The sequence below is a fragment of the Macaca fascicularis genome, chromosome 9 (genome assembly GCF_037993035.2).
Source record: "Macaca fascicularis isolate 582-1 chromosome 9, T2T-MFA8v1.1".
NCBI lineage: Eukaryota > Metazoa > Chordata > Mammalia > Primates > Cercopithecidae > Macaca > Macaca fascicularis.
Genome location: NC_088383.1, coordinates 99,749,563 through 99,769,421, shown reverse-complemented (window position 1 = coordinate 99,769,421; position 19,859 = coordinate 99,749,563). Strand labels below are relative to the sequence as shown.

Genomic DNA, 19,859 nt, shown 5'->3' with positions numbered 1-19,859 from the left:
CTTTATTCATATTTTAGCCATTTCTTAATATACATGTTTCCTTAACCCTGGAATTTGGAAATGTGATAATAAATCATCAACTAGTAGAATCTTAGAAAACTCATCTTTTTAAAAACAGTATATTATTATGATGCCATTAAAGAAAATCAAATGAAGAAAGAAGCCAGTTCTTGCCTAATTGTAAGACCTTCAATTTCACCATTTGCATCATAATATTAAGTGGGTTCTAGTGGATCTCACGATCCCTGAGGTTTGACATATATTCAAGCTTTCCCTTGTATACATGGGATGACTGGACCAGTGCGAGCTGACGGATGCCTACATTTTTACACTCTGATCAGAAACATCCCCATGCCATTTCCAGATTGATCGTGGTGTGGGGGGAACATGGGTAAGACATTCTGGCTGAGTGAGTCTTCTCTACCTAATCTTCTGCCCAGCTGCCTGCACCAAAAGCAGGTGCAGCTGAGAGGGCGCTGTCCACAGGAGCCTTATTCTGTAGCATTCCTGTGGCTCTCGGGAAGCCTCTGAAAAAACGCTGATGTCAGGGTGGTGTGCCAGCAGGTTTGCCCACTCCTTGGCTTCTATCCCCTCTCTCCCTCTGACCCCATGCTGGGGCCACCTCCTTTTTTGTTTTCCATGTAAACACATATTTATTGAGTGCCTACTATGTGCTGGGGACTGCTCTCAGTGCTTGGTGTACATCAGTGGGAGAGACAAACATCTCTTGCTTCGTGGAACTTACATGCTAGGGTATCTGTTTTACTAAAATGGTTTATTCACATTTAAATTTTGAGATATACAGAAAGTTGAATGAATAGTAGAATGAGCACCGTCACCTAGCTTAACCAATTGCTAATATTTTATAGTTGTACTCTCTTTCTCTCTCTCTCTTGTCCTTCTTTCTTTCTACACACATTCAACTTCTTTTGCTGAATCATTTGAAAGCATCATAGGTCATTCCTAAATACTTCAGAATACATCCCCTAACAATAAGGACACTCTGCTACCTTATCACAAAACCATCATCATGCATAAGAAAACCATCACTCAGTTAATAATATTGTCTAAAATACCTTCCATAGTCCTCCAGTTGTCTTCAAAAACATATTTTACAGCTTTTGTGTTTTGAACTACAGGATCCCACCAAGGTTCATGCTCTTTCGTCTCTTTTAATCGAAGTGAGAACAATTCCTCACTTCTTTTTTTGTTTTGTTTTTCTAGTCATTCACCTTTTTGAAGAGCCCAAAATAGTTGCCTTGTTGAATGTCCTACATTCTGGATTTGTCTGAAATTGGATTCAGGGTAAAATTTTGGATAAGAACATAAGTGATGGTGTGTATGGTATTTCTTGTTGCAGCACTTCAGGAAATGGATAATGTCCGGTTGTCCCACAGGAACACACTAAACAAATGTGTTGAATGAGTAAGATAATACATATGTATAGAACCTCTTCAGGTGTCATTTGCTCCAATGTGTACAATTACAGATCTGGACTAGACAATGTGAAAACCCTTTTAATGGTCCAAAAGCCTATGTTTTGGAAAGCTTAACAATAGCCAGTTATGAAAAGGGTTTTGATCCAGTGGATGAAGGTAGTTCAAGTAAGATTTCAGTGGCAGTAATTTCACCTTTTAGCTTTTTTCCCTTTAACTAGCAAAAGTCATCATAAAAAATGCTCAATACGTGTTTTTGGTGATGATCATTCCTGAAACTAGAATGAGACAAACAGACTAAACTGCCCAGCTTTAAGCAAACCACAAGAAACTGTATTACAGTAAGATTTTAAATATGAGGATAATGACCAAGGGAGGTTTTAGTTTTTAAAGTAATAGAGTTCTACCTGCCTAACTCTGGCCCTTCCTGGTCAGGGAATGGACTCAATGACCACTCAGTGTGTTATTGGCCCTAAATTTCTCTGATTCTCAAAGAATCCATAGTTAAGATGTTCTGTGGCATTTTCCTTTTATTAGGAAACTCCAAAATAAACCAAGAAAATATTTTTTTCAGTACTTCTTCTTGAAGTCAGAAATTGCATTTTTAAAATAATTTTCATCTGCTTTAATAAATGGCTAAAAAGGTTAATGGATTTTCTTTCTACATTTGCAGTCACAGAAGTACTTATCTCTCATTCCAAGTAGATGTCCTATGTAATTGGGTGTGAAGTCATTCCAAAGTTACATCAAAATCTTTTCAGAGCGTTACTATGACAATCAAACTTCCTTTTAAAAAATCATCTCAATGCAAACTCTCCATCAACCCACCGTCCATTGAGTGAAATTTAATCTCATGAAGTAAATTTGGCTTTTCAGAAAGTTGAGGGGTGGGAGGGGAACCATTATGCATTCATATTTTAACTGATTCTCCCACCCACACCCATTCTTCTTGAGGTTGTAATAGACGGGCCAGTTGTCCTTATCACAGTCCCAGAATGTTGATTGTTAGAGGCTCTGCCTTCCTAATGTTCTGGGAATCAGTGTAAGGGGCCTAAACAAGAACCCATTATTTGGGGAAATAAGAATGTGATAGAACGTGCGGATCACGAGGTCAGGAGATCGAGACCATCCTGGCTAATATGGTGAAACCCCGTCTCTACTAAAAATACAAAAAACTAGCCGGGCGAGGTGGTGGGCGCCTGTAGTCCCAGCTACTCGGGAGGCTGAGGCAGGAGAATGGCGTAAACCCGGGAGGCGGAGCTTGCAGTGAGCTGAGATCCGGCCACTGCACTCCAGCCTGGGCGACAAAGCGAGACTCCGTCTCAAAAAAAAAAAAAAAAAAAAAAAAAAAAAAAAAAGAATGTGATAGAAAGTCACTGACAACCCTTCCTGGCCACTTATCACTACCTTTTCTATGGGGACAGATGCCAGCCTAGGCAAGAGCCTGGGCAGGGATTCTCAGAAGGGGAAGAAAGGGGACGAGGCCTTATAAAAATCTCTGTGGTCTTGGAAGGTTTGAAGAGGCATAATCAAAATTGCCATTACTTTTATTTCATTTTGACCCCAAGTTGATCTTCTTGAAATTTCTATCCATGTAACAGAGAGTGTGAAATTTTTATGTTTATCAAATGGGAGAATGTCTTAAAGATAGTGGAAATACTCTGGGCTAGCGAAAGCTTTATGGACCATTTCCTCTTTTAGAGGCATTGGAGAATCAACTTCACTGTCTGCAGTGATGCTGCAGTTATGAATGTTTATTTCTACCTTTTGATTCAGTGATTTTGAGACCTCAATAAAACTTTAGGGCCCTAGAAATCATTTTGTTCACAGCTCTCCTTTTATAACTTCAGGATTTGAAATGGTAAGAGGTGAGAGGACTTGCTCAAGGGAACACAGGGCAAAGCCAGGATTTAGAGGCAAGCCTCCCGATTCCTCATCTCATGTCCACCAGACCCACAAAACTACTGGCTCACCTTACTCTTCTTGGTTTGTGGCAGAAGCAGCATGTTATATTGTCTGTAGTTTTTGTTAAATACTTCAGTAAAACTGTGTGCATGCCATGAGGGCAGAGGCATTTGTCTCTTGAGAGCATAAGTATACCTCAGCTCTGGAAAAGTGCCTGACACAAAGTAGAGCTAAATACATATTAAATGAGTAGTCCAGGCACAGTGACTCATGCCTGTAATCCCAGCACTTTGGGAGGCCATGGCGGGAGGATCACTTGAGGCCAGGAGTTCAAGACCAGCCTGGCCAACATGGCAAAACCACATCTCTACTAAAAATACAAAAATTAGCTGGGCACGGTGGCATGCGCTTATAGTCCCAGCTGCTCAGGAGGCTGAGGCAGGAGAATGGCTTGAACTCGTGAGACAGAGGTTGCAGTGAGCCGAGATCGTGCCACTGCACTCCAGCCTGGACAACAGAGCAAGACTCTGTCTCAAATAAATGAAATAAAATAAAAATGAATACTAAATGGGTAAATTGTATGTGTGTGTTTCCCATGGTCTTAGCATAGGCAGAGTCTTCATCAATCAAAATTCTGAGACCAGAATAACAATAGCTTGACTGTCCACTACAACTTCGAGAAAATACAAGTGTATTTAGATACATATTCGTTTAATTCTACACCGTCGAGCAGTATTCTCAACGCTGGGTGGAAATTAGAATCAGCTGGAAAACTTTAAAAAATACCAATTCCTTGGACCCTAGAGCAGAGATTTGGATTTCATGTGCCTGAGCATCAGCATTTTTTAAAAAGCTTCACAGAGGATTCTAAGATGCACCCAGCTTAGAGAACCACTGCTCCAAGAAATGTTAGTTCACACCTGAGAAGCCTTAACTCTGTGATTACAACTGTTGGGGTTAGTTAGCATTTGAAAGACGCTAATGAGCGGCTCCCACTCCAGTGGAGGTAATCCCAAGCACTTTACCTATCTTTACCTTTGAGTAGTATTGAAGGATTAATGGTTAATTAGCATTAGAAATGTTACCAATTATTTCTCATTGAAAGGAGAATTTGAAATATGTGGTTTGGTTAGAAAAGAATATGAGTCCTGCTGGGTCTCAGGTAAATATTTATTTAGCCCCATTATGTGTCAGGCACTTTTCTATGTCCTTGGAGTCCTAGGCCTACAGTGAGTGCTAGGAGTCCATATTTTGTGGTAGGCGGTATGTGGAGGAGTCTGTAGTCATCTTGAGTAGACTAGAAAATTAGCTGAAATATGCTGCTAGAATGTGGTGGTGGTTTCATTTGCTTCAAGTGAAACTTTTTCTTTTCTTTTTTCAAATAAAAAACATACAGCCAGGATCTCGCTATGTTGCCCAGGCTGGTCTCAAACTCCTAGGGTCAAGTGATCCTCCTGCCTTGGCCTCCCAAAGTGCTGAGGTTACAAGCATGAGCCACTGTGCCTAGCCAAGTGAATCTTTTGTGCTGGACACTGTCCAAGGGCCTAAATGGACAAAGGGTTGGGCTTCATGAGTTTACTGAATAGTCCATGTGGCCTTTTGTGCCTGTTGGCTGACGTGAGTTCTTATGTGCGGCAGAATTTGCACTGAGATACATTATTTACTGTAACAAGGCACGTGCTGTAAGGTGTGGAGGTGAGACCTACAGCCTTCACCTACCTCTAACGTTAGGAGGCCACCGATATCCCCAAAAAGTAACCTACTGTGGGCAGCCCAACTGTGTTAGGGCAGTTTGTGCTCTTTTTATCCAGAGTCCTGGGCAGAAGGACTTTAGTCTTGACTTTGCCTTTCCAGAGGAGATGAAGGCAGGTGCCACAATCCTGTTGAAAATGTCTCCAGTACTTTTCTGCTTTTCAAATACAGGTTATTCCATTCCAACACTGAACCTTATTTGCTTCACTTTTGTGACCTTCCTTTGGCATTTTCAAACATGTAACTGAGCCATGGCTTGCCGGTCAGGCTAAGTCAGCCACTTCTCTGGGCCAAGGAAGGTGAGTAACAGCTGGGTCTGGGAAGGCTATTAAAAGGGATGGCAAAATGAGCAATTGTAAGTACAACAGTAGAACAAGGAGGTTTCCAAGTCAGAATCTGGCTACAGCCCTTGGAGCACTTCCTTTTAGTATCAAGGTGGGTGTTCTAAGGACAAGGAGTGTTAATAACAATACAGTTTTATGTGCTATAAAATGCCTTTTTAAAAAATAAAAATGCCCATTATAAAAAAACAGCCCACATGTCCACAAATAAGAAAGTGGTTAAATAAGAAATGGTACGTCCATACATGGAAATTCATGCAGTTGTTTAAAATAGCAAAGATAGATTTGTTTGTGCTGATAGGAGACAATCTCCAAGACACGGTTACTGGGTGAAAAATAATCAAGTATCAAATCAACAGTGAGATCTCAACTAGGTAACATTCTCTGTGCTATTTTTAACAATAATGTGTCTATTATATAGTTAAAATATAAGAATGAAAAGTTGGAGTAGAAGTAGAATGTCTTGAACTTCATATTTTATACAGAAAGATAAAACTGCCCTTGGACTTGGAGCTGAGCTATGGCACATGGATCTGGGTGGGGTCGAAGCACCTCTTTTAATCCCTAGGTGACAGCAGTAAGCACTTTAGGTGCTACTTCTCTGCTTCTCACTTTCTCCAACTATAACCATGGTCATAGTCTAGTCACATGTCATTTCACCCACGTGATCCCGAGGGGAGTGGGAAAAGGCTCATGGGGTGACACTGGAGAAGCTCAGGGGTGCTTTCTTTCCTCTTTCTGGTTGGAGATGGGTGATGCCAAGTTGCTTCATGATTGTAGAACTGACTAGGACCTTTATTGTTTTAATTCATCTGAGTAAGGATAGATGATGTCCGGATCGAGGCTATGATAAAGCCAAATACACAAATGTCAGAATTTACACCACTGGGTGAACTTTTATGGGAAGGATACTCCTGAAAAACAAATGACAGAAAACTCTCCGGCAGGGGAATTTTGTTCTCCACTTTGATAAATACGAATGATTTGAAAATACAATGGTGGTTGTTTTTGTTTTGTTAGAGAGCTAAAGGTGCCCAGAATCTCTTTTCAAAAAGCAGATTCTCTCATGTTTTTTTCTTTATTTGTTGTCATATTCTTTTTATATCTTCTGACCACTTATCCTCAAGCTGTACCTCTCATGTTTTATGACAAACTGAATCAACATGGGAAAAGGTTGAACTGGCAGTGATTTCACCAGCCCTGACATCCTTGCATCCACCTGCGTGCTCCTTTAAGTTCAGCTCATTCCGTCAAGTCATCTTCAAGTGTCATCCTGTGCGAAGTTTTCTTCAAGACTTCCTGGAGCCGCTCTATAGAATCAGCTAGGTTTCAAGGGATAATTAAATGACTGGAGAAAGAAAAGGGCTTGGTAAGCCTCCCTGCCCACTTTCACTTGCATTCTTTGAGGTGATTGAAACAGTAAAGAGCCTTTTTATCAGTTTTGGTTGCATCCTGAGTGGGTCTAAGTGAGACTTGCCCTTGGAAATCTGTTGGGCTCAATGATTGTGTGCTTCGTTCCATGGAATAAAAAGTCTTCAACCTAGCATTCACCAACTAGCTATGCATCTGCAGCAAGTTACTTAACGTTTCTGTGCCTCAGCATCCTCTCTGTAAAATGAGAGCATTAGTCTTGCTCCAACTTTGAGGGCACGGACAGCTCTAGGATTTCATATCCAAGAACCTTAAACATCCCACAGTCCTTCCCCTAAAGACTTCTCCTCCTAATACTTCCCCCAGTCTGGGTCAGGCCTGGAACAAAAAGGCATAAGAAATGGTAGAAAAAGTGTCCATGACTACTTCTGACTTAGATGAAGAGACCAATGAAAATAGTAATGACTCTGCTTGCTTCAGCAGGGCATATACTAAAATAAGAGCTATACAAAGATTAGCATGGCCCCTGTGCAAGAATGACACACAAATTTGTGAAACATTCCATATACTAAAAATAAATAAATAATAAAGAAAAAAGAAAAAAATTAAAAAGAAAATAGTGATAGCTGTGTCCCTCTCAAAGAAAAGCCCAGGAGATTTCCTTTAATTAACCCCCTTTTAAGATAGAACATTAGGAGACCAGAACATATGATGCAGAAGGTACTGGGGGGGTGGGTCCCTCTTTGTCAGTGTTTTGTCTTGGGGTGGGGAGTCGATGTCTTCTGAAAGTTCCAGAAACACCATCAACTGGCTGAGCATTCAAGAGGGAAGAGGAGAATGGCAGCCACATTTGTTGATTGGATGAGTCTGGGGAGAAATAGACACACAAAGATCAAACATAACTTCCTAATTAACCCTCCTCTCCATTCACAATTCCCTTCTCCCATTCTTCTTTCTTTTACTGAAAAAAACAAAAAAGGTAAGATTTTAAACAACTTAAGGATAGTAAACCCAGTTTTTCCTGAAACTATAAAAAGACCCCAGTATTTTTACATAATTTATACCTCAAAGATTAGAAACCAGAAATAGAGACCTTTTTCAACCCTTCCTGAAGCAAAGTGCATCATCCCTCTGGCCACATGTCTCAAATCTTGATGCATCAGAATCATCTGGGTGCTTTGGAATTCAAGATGATTCCTGCAAGTTACCATAAATACCATAAATGGACTCAGAATTCCCTGGAGTGGGGCCCAGGGATCTGTATTTCTGACAAGCTCCCACAGGTGATTCCTTTCCCCATAGCATTTGAGAACTTCAGCCCAATGACCTAATCAGAGTCCTGCCATTGCTAATAAATGGTCCCTTTTTTTTTCACATATGTGTGTGTGTGCGTGTGTGTGTATGTGTGTATGTGTGTGCATATATATATATGTAGTATTTTTAGTAGAGATGGAATTTTGCCATGTTGCCCAGGCTAGTACTGAACTCCTAAGCTCAAGCGATCTGCCTGTCTCTGCCTCCCAAAGTGTTGGGATAACAGGTGTGAGCCACTGTGCCTGGCCAATAGCTGGTTTCATATACTCTATTTCTTGACCTCTCTGATCCATTTTGAAGAAAAAATGCTGCAATTATTATGCTGTTTAAGAACACGGTAAGCATGTCATGTGCTAATTATGGCCAGTGACATCATAAAAGACAAGTGCATTACTGAATGCTTTCAATTTCTTATAATGATGGTAAGGTGGCATGTCATGGGGCCTATTTAGCCCCAGACATCACTCCAAAGAATTCCAAACAGATATAGACAAGTGCCCTTAGGGCCCAGATCCCTTCCCCTTAGGCTGTTTACCCAGGGAATAGGATGTCCTGAGGCAAGTTTCCCCTAAGTGAAGTGTTGATAAGTCTGCTTATCAGAAAGATATTACTGGGGTGTGATATGTAGGGCATCTACATTTTCTTGATAGGTAGTCATATGAAAGCTGACAAAGAAAAAAAAGGGCAGTGATGTGGTGCAATGTCAACAGACAGCTGTCCCCTGCCTCTTGACAAATAGGATGACTTGCATTGCTGAGCGGTGTGATCACCACCAAAGGAATGGCCCTCTCACATTTCTTCCTGATTCACATATTCAGCGGGGTTAGCTTGTCCTCCCCTCCCTCTTCAGCTTCCCAGACACTGAGTCTGGAATGAAAATTCACCTGCCTCTGAGTTGGCTCCTAGTAGGGGCGGGGGTGTTACTAGGGTTCCCAGGTTGGAAGATTATCTCACCCGGCCCCAGCTATATAAGCTGACCGGTGTGGAGGGGCCCAGCAGGGCCAACTCCAGGGATTCCTTCCACGACAGAAAAACATACAAGACTCCTTCAGCCAACATGATGGTACTGAAAGTAGAGGAACTGGTATGTAAGATACATTAATTTAATAAATTGACAACTGGTTCATCTTGGTTTTTGTTTGAAAATGGAAATGCCCTTTGCTTTCAGGCATAATGCAAGGGAACTCTGAAAATGTCATATGTGGAAAAAGGTTGGCGTGATGAAACAAGTAAAATTGGAAAAAAAAAATGGAGCTACCAGCAATGAATTCTCTGCATATTTCCTATTTAATATCTTCTCCTTTGGTTTTATTACTACGGTGTGGAATCACATGTAGTTATCAAAATGTCTTAGGCAAGAAGTTTTCTTGCAAGAATGTAAGTCTGGAAACTTTACAACAAGGTGAAGCGTCAACAAAAGTACTTAAAGTTGAGTTTTAATTAAGTAGAGAAGGTTTGTGACTTTCCTAAAAGAAATGTGACTAAGCAGATTAAAAGTAGATGTAAATATGTCAACCTAACCCAAGCTTTGATTTAACCAAGAGAGTAGGACAAGCACCTGAAGTTAATTCTGAGACATTTGTAGCAGCGTGCGTGTGTCGCAGCTTGAGATCTGAGAGTGCACTGCTCAAAGGTGGCTGTTCCCAGGGAAGAAGGACCCAGAGCCTCCTGCAGCATTGTCTGTGAAGAAGGACCCAGGACAAGGCTGCTGCTTCTGACGCTGCCATCTTCTTCCCTAATAGGTCACTGGGAAGAAGAATGGCAACGGGGAGGCAGGGGAATTCCTTCCTGAGGATTTCAGAGATGGAGAGTATGAGGCTGCTGTTACTTTAGAGAAGCAGGAGGATCTGAAGACACTTCCAGCCCACCCTGTGACCCTGGGGGAGCAACAGTGGAAAAGCGAGAAACAACGAGAGGCAGAGGTGAGAGCCATCTGTGGAATCCACTAGTAGGATGTTGGGGCTGGAGCAGGGATTGGAAATGCCAGGGAAGGAGAAGAGAGAAGCAAACCCAATCATTAAGATGTTTCTTTACCAGATTCTAACCCATAAAGAGGCAACTTGTATGGAACAGGTTTTGGGAATAATTCTTTGACAAGACTATGACCTCTGAATTCTGAATCAATGAATAAATGTGCTGTGACCATGTTTTGATTGAAAGATACACATGTCCAGTGAATTCCTGATGTTACACACCATGTAGTTAATCCCAAGCAAGGGAGATCTCTTTTTCTCAATAACATGGTCTGTGGTCCTTGGATCATTGTTTAACTGTCTGCTGTCTGTGTTGACACAATCTGTGTTTCTGGGTGAATTTTCCTTAATTACTAACACAGATAAAAGTTGCTTTAGTTAGCTGTGGTACCTGGACAGTCTGTTTTAGAAGGCTCTGCCTAGTGAAAGAGAATGACATTGATATTTCAGAGCTTAACATTTATTGTTAGATTCTTTTTTATCATGCTCAAAAATTAAACCAAGTTTTGAGCATAATTTTAAAAATCCTTCAAAAATCTAGAGCTTGTTTACGGCATTAATTACAAAGTCATCACTTAGAGACCAGATTGTGTCCTCAGTTAGGCAAGAGCTGATTCTACAAGCAACAGAAGTAAAGATGATGGCAATTAGCTGAAAATTAGACTCCCAGATAAATATCTGAATAAGAAATCCCTAAAATGAAGTCAAAGATTTATATAATTTTTAAAAAATGTTTTTGCTCAAACTGTTCACATGTTTATCTCAGACCTTGCAGATTTAGTTTAGACACAACCAGAATGCTTGTCAGTAGAACTCACCATATTTTTGAAATACGAATTTCTTTTTAGCTCAAAAAGAAAAAACTAGAACAAAGATCAAAGCTTGAAAATTTAGAAGACCTTGAAATAATCATTCAACTGAAGAAAAGGAAAAAATACAGGAAAACTAAAGTTCCCATTGTAAAGGAACCAGAACCTGAAATCATTGTAAGGACTTTTTTTGGTTTTCAGTAATACGTGTCCAGTATTGTGCTACAGGGGAGCAAATATCTGTGGAGGGTTTGATTGAATGTTGGCAAGCTCACGGTAACTCTCATGCTATGTATATATATCTATATTTTTTGGCTTTAGACGGAACCTGTGGATGTGCCTACATTTCTGAAGGCTGCTCTGGAGAATAAACTGCCAGTAGTAGAAAAATTCTTGTCAGACAAGAACAACCCAGATGTTTGTGATGAGGTAAGACTCATGCAAAGCACTGCAAAATCCAGCACATTAATTTTATGTTTCTTATGCTTTACTGCAGTCTTGCTAATATAATGCCAAAGTCCTTCCACCTGAAACAGTTTCCCCAGCTGTTGCTGTGTGTGCCAGGAGCCTAATAGGAGAGTTCAGTGGTCCAAAAAATAAATAGATATTGGATCAGTGCTACGGATTGTATTGTCTTTTGCACTCATATACATCTGGCTGATTTTTCAGTTTTTTTTTTAACTTCTTAGATCCTTGTGATAAGATTTTAATGTGGGCCAAAGAGTCACCTTTAGAGAGAGATAATTAGCATCATCTTGGATTAAAACCAAACATGTCAACACTAGATAGGAAATCTGGAGACTGGAGTTCAGGGGCCAGTTGTACCACTACTTGGCTATTTGGTTTTGAGCAGCTAATTTGCATCCTCTGGGCTGTGGTTTCCTTATCTGTAAACATGGGGCATTGGAGTGAAATAATGCCTAAAGTTGTTCCAGCTCTAATAGTCCATTCGCCCATTCAGATAAAGCCAATTTATCAGAAATCACTAATCCTTTTGTATTCTTTCCCCCATGAAGTGAAATTGGGGATCGCTTCTAAAGTTGAACTAAAAACGTGTCTCCCATTCTCCTAAAAATGAATGGAAACTTTTTGATAGTCAGTCTAGCAACAGTCCTAGATACAAGAAAACTGTCTGATCTGCATGGTAATGTTACATGAACAAGGAAGGTGCAAGATACAAGAAAGGGAGACGTCAGCATTTAGACAGTTTTGAGCCTTTAAGTTCACATTCCTCAACGTAGGCCTTTGAGCCCTTAGAAATGTATGTTGAAGGAAGCTCAAATATTAGTTGCAGGATAATTGTTCTGATTCTGCAACTTTAGTTAACTTTGACATTTCTATTCATAAAGAAGCACTTGAGTTTCTATCAGTTAGGTCATCAGAATCTCCAGCTTCATAGCTCTTAAAAGGGTTTATGCACATTTTTATATTTATTGCTATCTCTTTTTAAAATCTCTGTTCTGACAGTATAAACGGACAGCTCTTCATAGAGCATGCTTGGAAGGACATTTGGCAATTGTGGAGAAGTTAATGGAAGCTGGAGCCCAGATCGAATTCCGTGATATGGTAAATATATTTCTTTGCTTGGGAATGAGCCAAAAGAAGTAGACTATATGAAGCTCCGGAAAACCTCCAATGCAAAACCGGACTGATTGGACTGAAAATTGATCTGAGAGAACTAGGCAAAAGCTCATTTCTCCAAATAAAGAAAAGTTGGGAGATGAGAGTAGGTCATGTGAAAATATTTTCCATACATACTGAAAATAGAGGAATATTTTAGGGAAAAGAAGGAAGTGAAAGCTGTTCAACTGAATTCAATATCCTCATCAGTGAGTTAGTCATTCATTTTCGACACTTGCCTTTCAACAGCCTTGTCCCTCCATTGTTCACAGGGCAGCCTGCTCATGGTCCCTTGGCTGCCAGCAACGTATATGAATTCTCTAGCTGTACACTTTATATTATAGATGCCAATTGTTACCAATGAGATTTAGGGCTAGACTGAATATGAAATGAGTTGCATCTATGGAAAGTAGCTGCTATTCAGACCTCAATAATTCAATCACTGTGATTTTTACAAAGACCAGTATGCAGCATAATTTATGAACTGCAGATTGAGCTGGGAAAATTCTTTATGTACTTAAATGCAGCTCATTTTGACTTTATAGCAAAGCAGAAACGGGATATCAAAGAAATCCAAAGGACTTGGCCAAAATTGAATCCAAAACATAAACACATTGAAAAAAAAAATAAAGAAACAAAATATGAAGTTTGCATGGAAACTAAAAATCTTGAGTGTGAGATTAAGGCCAGGGGCATATCAACCACATAGATCAGTGAGGAGAGGGTCTCCCAGGTGTAACTATACACGTTACAACTGTAGACACAAGTGACTATAGTTGAGGTACAGAGGCTGTGCTAGCAAAAATGAGAGCAGAAAACCCACAGAGATAGAGAAAGAGCGACAGGGACCCTAGATGAGGTGACAGATTCAGATTAAAATATTTTGGAAGGGACAACTTTTATTCTGCTAGAATTTTTAAATACATGTGTTTAGAACTTTTGAGTACATTTGACAAAAGTAGTTAGAAGTTCCAGGCAGATGGGGGTTGGACTATGTATTCTGCCTCTTATTAATTGTGTTTCCTTGGGCTAGAAACTTGAACTTTTTGGAACCTGGTTTTTCTTATCTGCAAAATGTGCATAGTAACATCTACCTTAAAATGTTGCTGGAAGAATCAAGGTGTCTAGAGTGTAGCACCATGTTGGCATGAGAACTGTCTCAGTAAATGGTCGCTCTTATTCTTTTAAAACATTATTAGATTTATTAAGAGCCTCCTAATAAGACACACATATGCACACACACACACACGTAATTTAGCTAACACATTTGGTAAGAGCCTTTGACTCCAGTTAGAATTGGCGATCTAGATGGGGACAACTCAGTATTATCACGGATGCCCCTAGCAACCAGATTCTAATTCCCCAGACCACATTCTCCTTCACATTGTTGGGTCTTTTTCCGTCCCGGTGTAGCTTGAATCCACAGCCATCCACTGGGCAAGCCGTGGAGGAAACCTGGATGTTTTAAAATTGTTGCTGAACAAAGGAGCAAAAATTAGCGCCCGAGATAAGGTATTTCTTCTTCTTCTCCCTTCATTCATCCCTTCCCCCTCCCTGCCTCCCCTTCTCCACTTCTCACATTCTTCCCCCCGCCTCCCTCTTCCCTACTCGCCCGTCCTCCTCCCCTACTCCTTCATCTCCTAACCTTGCCTCTCCATTAAAGTCATCTGGAGGCCCATGCTGTGCGCAGGCACCCTAGTGACCACTTCTCCCCCTCGCACATGTCTTGGGGTCTGGGACAGCCTCTGTCCTCATTCCTAGCGAATCAGCAGCGTTTTCCAATTTTCCAGTTGCTCAGCACAGCGCTGCATGTGGCGGTGAGGACTGGCCACTATGAGTGCGCGGAGCATCTTATCGCCTGTGAGGCAGACCTCAACGCCAAAGACAGAGTGAGTAGCTGGACACGCTCGGGTTTCCCAAAGCTTCACTGCTTTTGTATTGGGAATCACTCTCCCAAGCCTGGGTGCCCTTGCAGGACCCACTTCCTGGCCTCAGACCCAGCTTGAACCTGTTGACTCTGCTTCTCTAGGAAGGAGATACCCCGTTGCATGATGCGGTGAGACTGAACCGCTATAAGATGATCAGACTCCTGATTATGTATGGCGCGGATCTCAACATCAAGAACTGTGTAAGTACTGGAAACAAGAAACACCGCTTGCAAGCTTTCCAATTTCCAGGAGCATTTCTTAAATAGGTGAAACGACTCCCACAGTGGCAGCATTTGAGGGGTCTTCGATGGTCTAAATGCCCCTGCCCATTTCCCCAAGGATGGTGTTTATCTTGGTTAGGACTCAGGTCACACGGCCAGAGATGGGGGAAGCCATAGATACTTCTATGACCTCAGTGACCTCAGTGCCTGATACAGTGCATAATAATTCTTTTACAATTTGGTCTTGGAAATGAAAGATAGTCAAAATTTGCTCATCCCCACAAACACCTAGAAGTCCAATCTGCCTTGGCCATTTCTGTCTGTGCAAGGGCTGAGGAAGTTAGAAATAAAGGCATCCACCATTTCCAAAATGTCCTAAAATTCCACAAGGGTCAGTGCAGGCAGTGAACTAAGGTTAATCAATATCCAATCTGAGTAATTCAGAAAGTCCCTTTCCTCCTTACAGCAATGTGAAATGTCATCATTTTCTTCCAGGGGTAGCTGTGCTTTTGCCTGTATTTTTTTTCAGATAATTTCTATCCATTCTCCACTTGGATTTGTCTTCACATCTCTCAAAATAATTTCCTATATTTAGGCCCTGAAAATTCTTGTATAAGTACATATTAATTTAACTTCATCTGTAAGCAGGGAACATAACCAACTTTTCCTCATGGTCTCAATTTCCAGACAAACACCATCTAATATAAGCTTAAAAAATATTGCCCAGAGGAACAGGTATAAATTTCTGAAGAAATAAATTTAAAGAAGCTTTTGAAGAATCACTTTACAAAAAAGAGGAGGGGGTGGGGAGGGAAACTCAGTCATCATATAAATGCAAATAATTTTCTCCCCTTATTTGTGTTGCAAAGACTGAGAAGAATATTTTACCGTTTAAAAAAAATCTGGCTTGGTGACAGGAACAAAGAATGGTGATAAATGAAGATTGCTTGGAGTGGGAAAGTGTTAACAGTAGGGCTCCCTCAGTCTAGATATTGGAATTGATCTTATCTAGTAATTTTTTAAAACTCTCAGAAAAAGAGCAGGTTCAATGAAATCTTGAAAGCTGCAGAAAATGTGAAGAGTTTTTTTCAGGCAGTCAGACACTCCCAGCAGAGACAAATGGCAGCATACAGCTTTAGGGAGACTGTGTAAGTAGCCAGAAAAATCACGATATAAATTTCAATGGAGAGAAGTGCAAGGAATTTTTGGAAGAGTAGCCCAGAATATACAAATAGGGCTCTGAATTATCAGTTAGATCTTAGCATCAGGTTTATGGAACTATTAATGTCATTGACCCAATGGATTGATGTTTTCCCCAAAGATCAATAACCTATTGATACCATGTAAAGGAGATCGGGAGCAGCATACAATATTTTCTCATTATCCAAAACTCTATATTCATGTCTACTGATGACTGTTCCTAGAGAAAGACACTACAAAGGTGGGGAAGTTCCAAAATGAAAGTTATAGGGCCACTAATTTAAATACCTACAGATCGCGTAATCTGACTGCAGGCTGACCTCACTGTGCCGGGCAAATGGCATAAGTGACTTCAATGTGTGGTTGTCAGGGTCTGTGCACATAACTCTTTTAAAGGTGGCCCTTCCCCAACCCAGTCTATGTTGCTCTGTAGAACCATGGGTACCATGTTGTTAACTCTTCTGATTTTTTCATAGAAGTCACAAATCCAGTTGGGAAATCTCTTGGTTTCCAATTGTTGCCAATTCATACTAATCTTAACAAAAATCTAAGTTCTCTTTGGGTCAAAACAAAACAAGTCTCTATTCTGGTTTGCATCTCAAAGCTGCCAATTTGCAGTCACTGGGTTAAAAAGAAATTTCTCAATGAATAGAGATGGAAAAAATTAGGACTTCTCAGATCTATAGATAAGAATTGAGAGATGATATGGTTTTAATATTTTTAAATCTTGAGACATGTGCATAAGGGAAATCAAAATTTCGTCTCAAAAATGATTTGTTCACACATGTCATTGCCATCAACTCCAAGAAAAACAAATTTCCTGGGAGAGGTCATTGAAAATTCTGACAAGTTCTGAAAAATCTGTTCCCAGGAACAGTAATAGTACCCAAGCAGTACCTGAGTACTTAAGCCAAGTTATTGATGCAGCTCATTTACTACCATTTCTTATCAATCAAAGAACTATCGTTCAAATGGATAGGCATTGATTCTTGGTCCAAGAGGGATGCTGCCACCTCCGGGAACCCATTCCACAGGATACTGGAAGATGTATGGAGGCATTTTATGAATTTCAAAATGACTTGAGGTGCTCTTGACACTTAGTATCTAGGGACAATGGATTTTACCAATACCTGGAATGGTCCCACGTGAAAAAGATTTCTACTCTTAAAATGGGAAAAGCATCCCTCTGAGAAACAGTGAAGGGTTGGTTTGAGTACAAACTGCAGAGCACTAGTGGAAACTGTAAAACACTGTTATATACCTAATCCTTACCTCATGAAACACACACAGAGAATGTGAATTTACAGATGTCACCCACCTGAAAGTCAAGTTTCCTTGTCTCATTTGATTAGGCTGGGAAGACGCCAATGGATCTGGTGCTACACTGGCAGAATGGAACCAAAGCAATATTCGATAGCCTCAAAGAGAACTCCTACAAGACCTCTCGCATAGCTACATTCTGAGGGAAACGACAGACTCTTTGATCAGTAAATGTTTACTGGTATTTTGAAGGCATGGCCCAAGAGAAGAGACACTAGCCATAAAATCTAGTTTCTATTTATCAACGTGTTGTGAAGATGTACCTAATGAAGTTTTGAGAAAGCACAGGGTTATATGTGTTTAAATTTCCTTTAGTGAAACTCTGTTTATTTTTATGTATTTCTGTTTATTTATTTACTACCACGCTACTGATATTCAGACCTTCATGATAATCCATTTGGTGACCAGAGCTTCATTTGTATATAACACTTTCAGAGCCCTCCCATAGGTAGTTCTTAAACCAGGTGAAAGAGCAAAGTTCAAGTGCCTACTTACGTGTCATTCGCTTATGTAAGAGTTTTTAAGAGAGGGCTGATTATTGCAGCCCTCTTTTCTCCTGAATTTTTAATGCAGAAGTTTGAATGAAGCAAGGGAAGGCATGTAGGGACAGGAAAGGAAACAATGGAAGGAAAGTGATTCTGTGAAAAGGACAGTGAAGCCAGCTATTTTACCCCCAGGCAGGACTTTTTTTTTTTTTTTTTTTTTTTTTTTTTTTTTTTTTTTAACCAAGTACACAGAGTACCCAGGTGAAGAGAACGTCATGAGTGTAAGTGCAAGGCAGTGGAAGGAGCGGCAAACTGGGACATGCAAAATTGAATTTGCTCAAAAAAGATGAAAGGAAATGCAAACTGTAAATGTGTAAATGTATATTGTATTGTATGTACATTTTATATTCATAATAAAAGCAAGCAAACTCTAAACCTCTAAATCTGTCTATAAGTGTGGTGGAAATGTCCTATGTGAAAAACAAGCTCTATAGGAGGGGTTTTCTCCCATTGTTTTCCAAGTTTTGTGGATTAGAAATGTCCCATACAACAGCACTCCCAGTATTTAATATGTATACAGATCACCTGGGGATCTGGTTAAAATGCAGATTTCTGATTCAGTTGGTCTCAGGTGGGGCCTGAGATTCTGCTTTTCTGATAAGCTCCCAGGTGACAGGCCACGAAATGGCACCACCACACTCAGCAACTAGGCTGAGATCTGTAAAGACACAAAGGAATTCTAGCGAGCCTTCAGTCCCAGTCATGTGTAGAAAGAGACCCCTGGTGGTCAGAATGATTTCTGCATGGTAAACCCGCATTCCTTAAGAAGTTCCCATCAGGGCTTAACGAGTGATTTTTTTTTTTAATTTAAATTTTAAGTTCTGGGGTACATGTGCAGTATGTGCAGGGGTGTTACATAGGTAAACGTGTGCCAAGGTGGTTTGCTGCACCTATCAACCCGTCACTTAGGTACATTAGCTATTTTCCCTAATGCTCTCCCTCCTCCCACCCCACCCCTCTACAGGTCCCAGTGTGTTTTGTTCCCCTCCCTGTGTCCATGTGTTCTCATTGTTCAGCTCCCACTTATAAGTGAGAACATGTGGTGTTTGGTTTTCTGCTCCTGTGTTAATTTGCTAAGAATAATGGCCTCTAGCTCCATCCATGTCCCTGCAAAGGACATGATCTCATTCTTTTTATGGCTGCATAGTATTCCAAGGTGTATATCTACCACATTTTCTTTATGCAGTCTATTATTGATGGGCATTTGGGTTGGTTCCATGTCTTTGCAATTGTGAATAGTGCTGCAATAAACATATGCATGCATGTATCTTTGTAATAGAATTATTTATATTCCTTTGGTTATATACCCAATAATGGGATTGCTAGGTCAAATGGTATTTCTGGTTCTAGATCTTTGAGGAATCACCACACCATTTTCCACAATGGATGAACTAATTTACATTCCCATCAACAGTATAAAAGTGTTCCTATTTTTCTGTAATCTTGCCAGCATCTGTTATTTCTTGACTTTTTAATAATTGCCATTCAGACTCTATCCATCTGACGTAGCTTTAATATCCAGAATCTACAAGGAACTTAAATTTACAAGAAAAAACAACCCCATCAAAAAAGTGGGCAAAGGACATGAACAGACACTTCTCAAAAGAAGACATTCATGCGGCCAACAAACATCTGGAGAAGAAAGCTCAAGATCACTGATCATTAGAAAAATGCAAATTAACTAGAGATTTAACAATTCTTGTGGACAGGGGCTGGCAATGTCAAAGACCTCCCAGGAGAGAACATGCAGGTCCATGATTTTTGACCTGCAGACCACCACAATAAAACTAGTATCACAATAAAGTGAGTCACAATTTTTCTGGTTTTCTAGTGCATACAAAAGTCATGTTTACTTTATTCTGTGATTTAATAATTGTGCTATAGCACGATATCTAAAAAACATTGCACATACCTTAACTTAAAAATACTTTATTGCTAAAAAAAATGCTATCGATCATCCGAGCCTTCAGTGAGTCATAATCTTTTTACTGGTGGAGGGTCTTCCCTCCATGTAGATGGCTGCTGACTGATGAGGGTGGTAGTTGATGAAGATTCGGGTGGCTGCGTCAATTTATTAAAAGAAGACAACAATGAGCTTACCACATCAATTAACTCTTTCATAAA

At 40.3% G+C, this 19,859-nt stretch overlaps 1 protein-coding gene and 1 non-coding gene across 2 annotated transcripts; both read left to right on the top strand.

Moving 5' to 3' along the window:
- Positions 1-7,274: 7,274 nt before the first annotated feature.
- LOC123566963 (U6 spliceosomal RNA) lies at positions 7,275-7,376 on the top strand. Its single transcript, XR_006689677.1, has one exon. It is a non-coding gene; the product is annotated as a U6 spliceosomal RNA (small nuclear RNA).
- Positions 7,377-9,116: 1,740 nt separating this feature from the next.
- ANKRD1 (ankyrin repeat domain 1) lies at positions 9,117-18,118 on the top strand. The gene is made up of 9 exons (XM_005565932.5): positions 9,117-9,203; positions 9,862-10,041; positions 10,941-11,078; positions 11,223-11,330; positions 12,369-12,467; positions 13,935-14,033; positions 14,312-14,410; positions 14,551-14,649; positions 17,223-18,118. The coding sequence occupies exons 1-9, from the start codon at positions 9,177-9,179 to the stop codon at positions 17,331-17,333; spliced, it is 960 nt and encodes a 319-aa protein (XP_005565989.2). The 5' UTR covers positions 9,117-9,176; the 3' UTR covers positions 17,334-18,118.
- Positions 18,119-19,859: the final 1,741 nt, after the last annotated feature.

Coding starts and splice junctions, on each gene's coding strand:
- ANKRD1 (XM_005565932.5), top strand. CDS start 9,177: ATGATGGTACTGAAAGTAGAGGAACTG. Junction 10,042..10,940: donor AGAAACAACGAGAGGCAGAG/GTGAGAGCCATC, acceptor ATTTCTTTTTAG/CTCAAAAAGAAAAAACTAGA. Junction 12,468..13,934: donor AGATCGAATTCCGTGATATG/GTAAATATATTT, acceptor GTCCCGGTGTAG/CTTGAATCCACAGCCATCCA.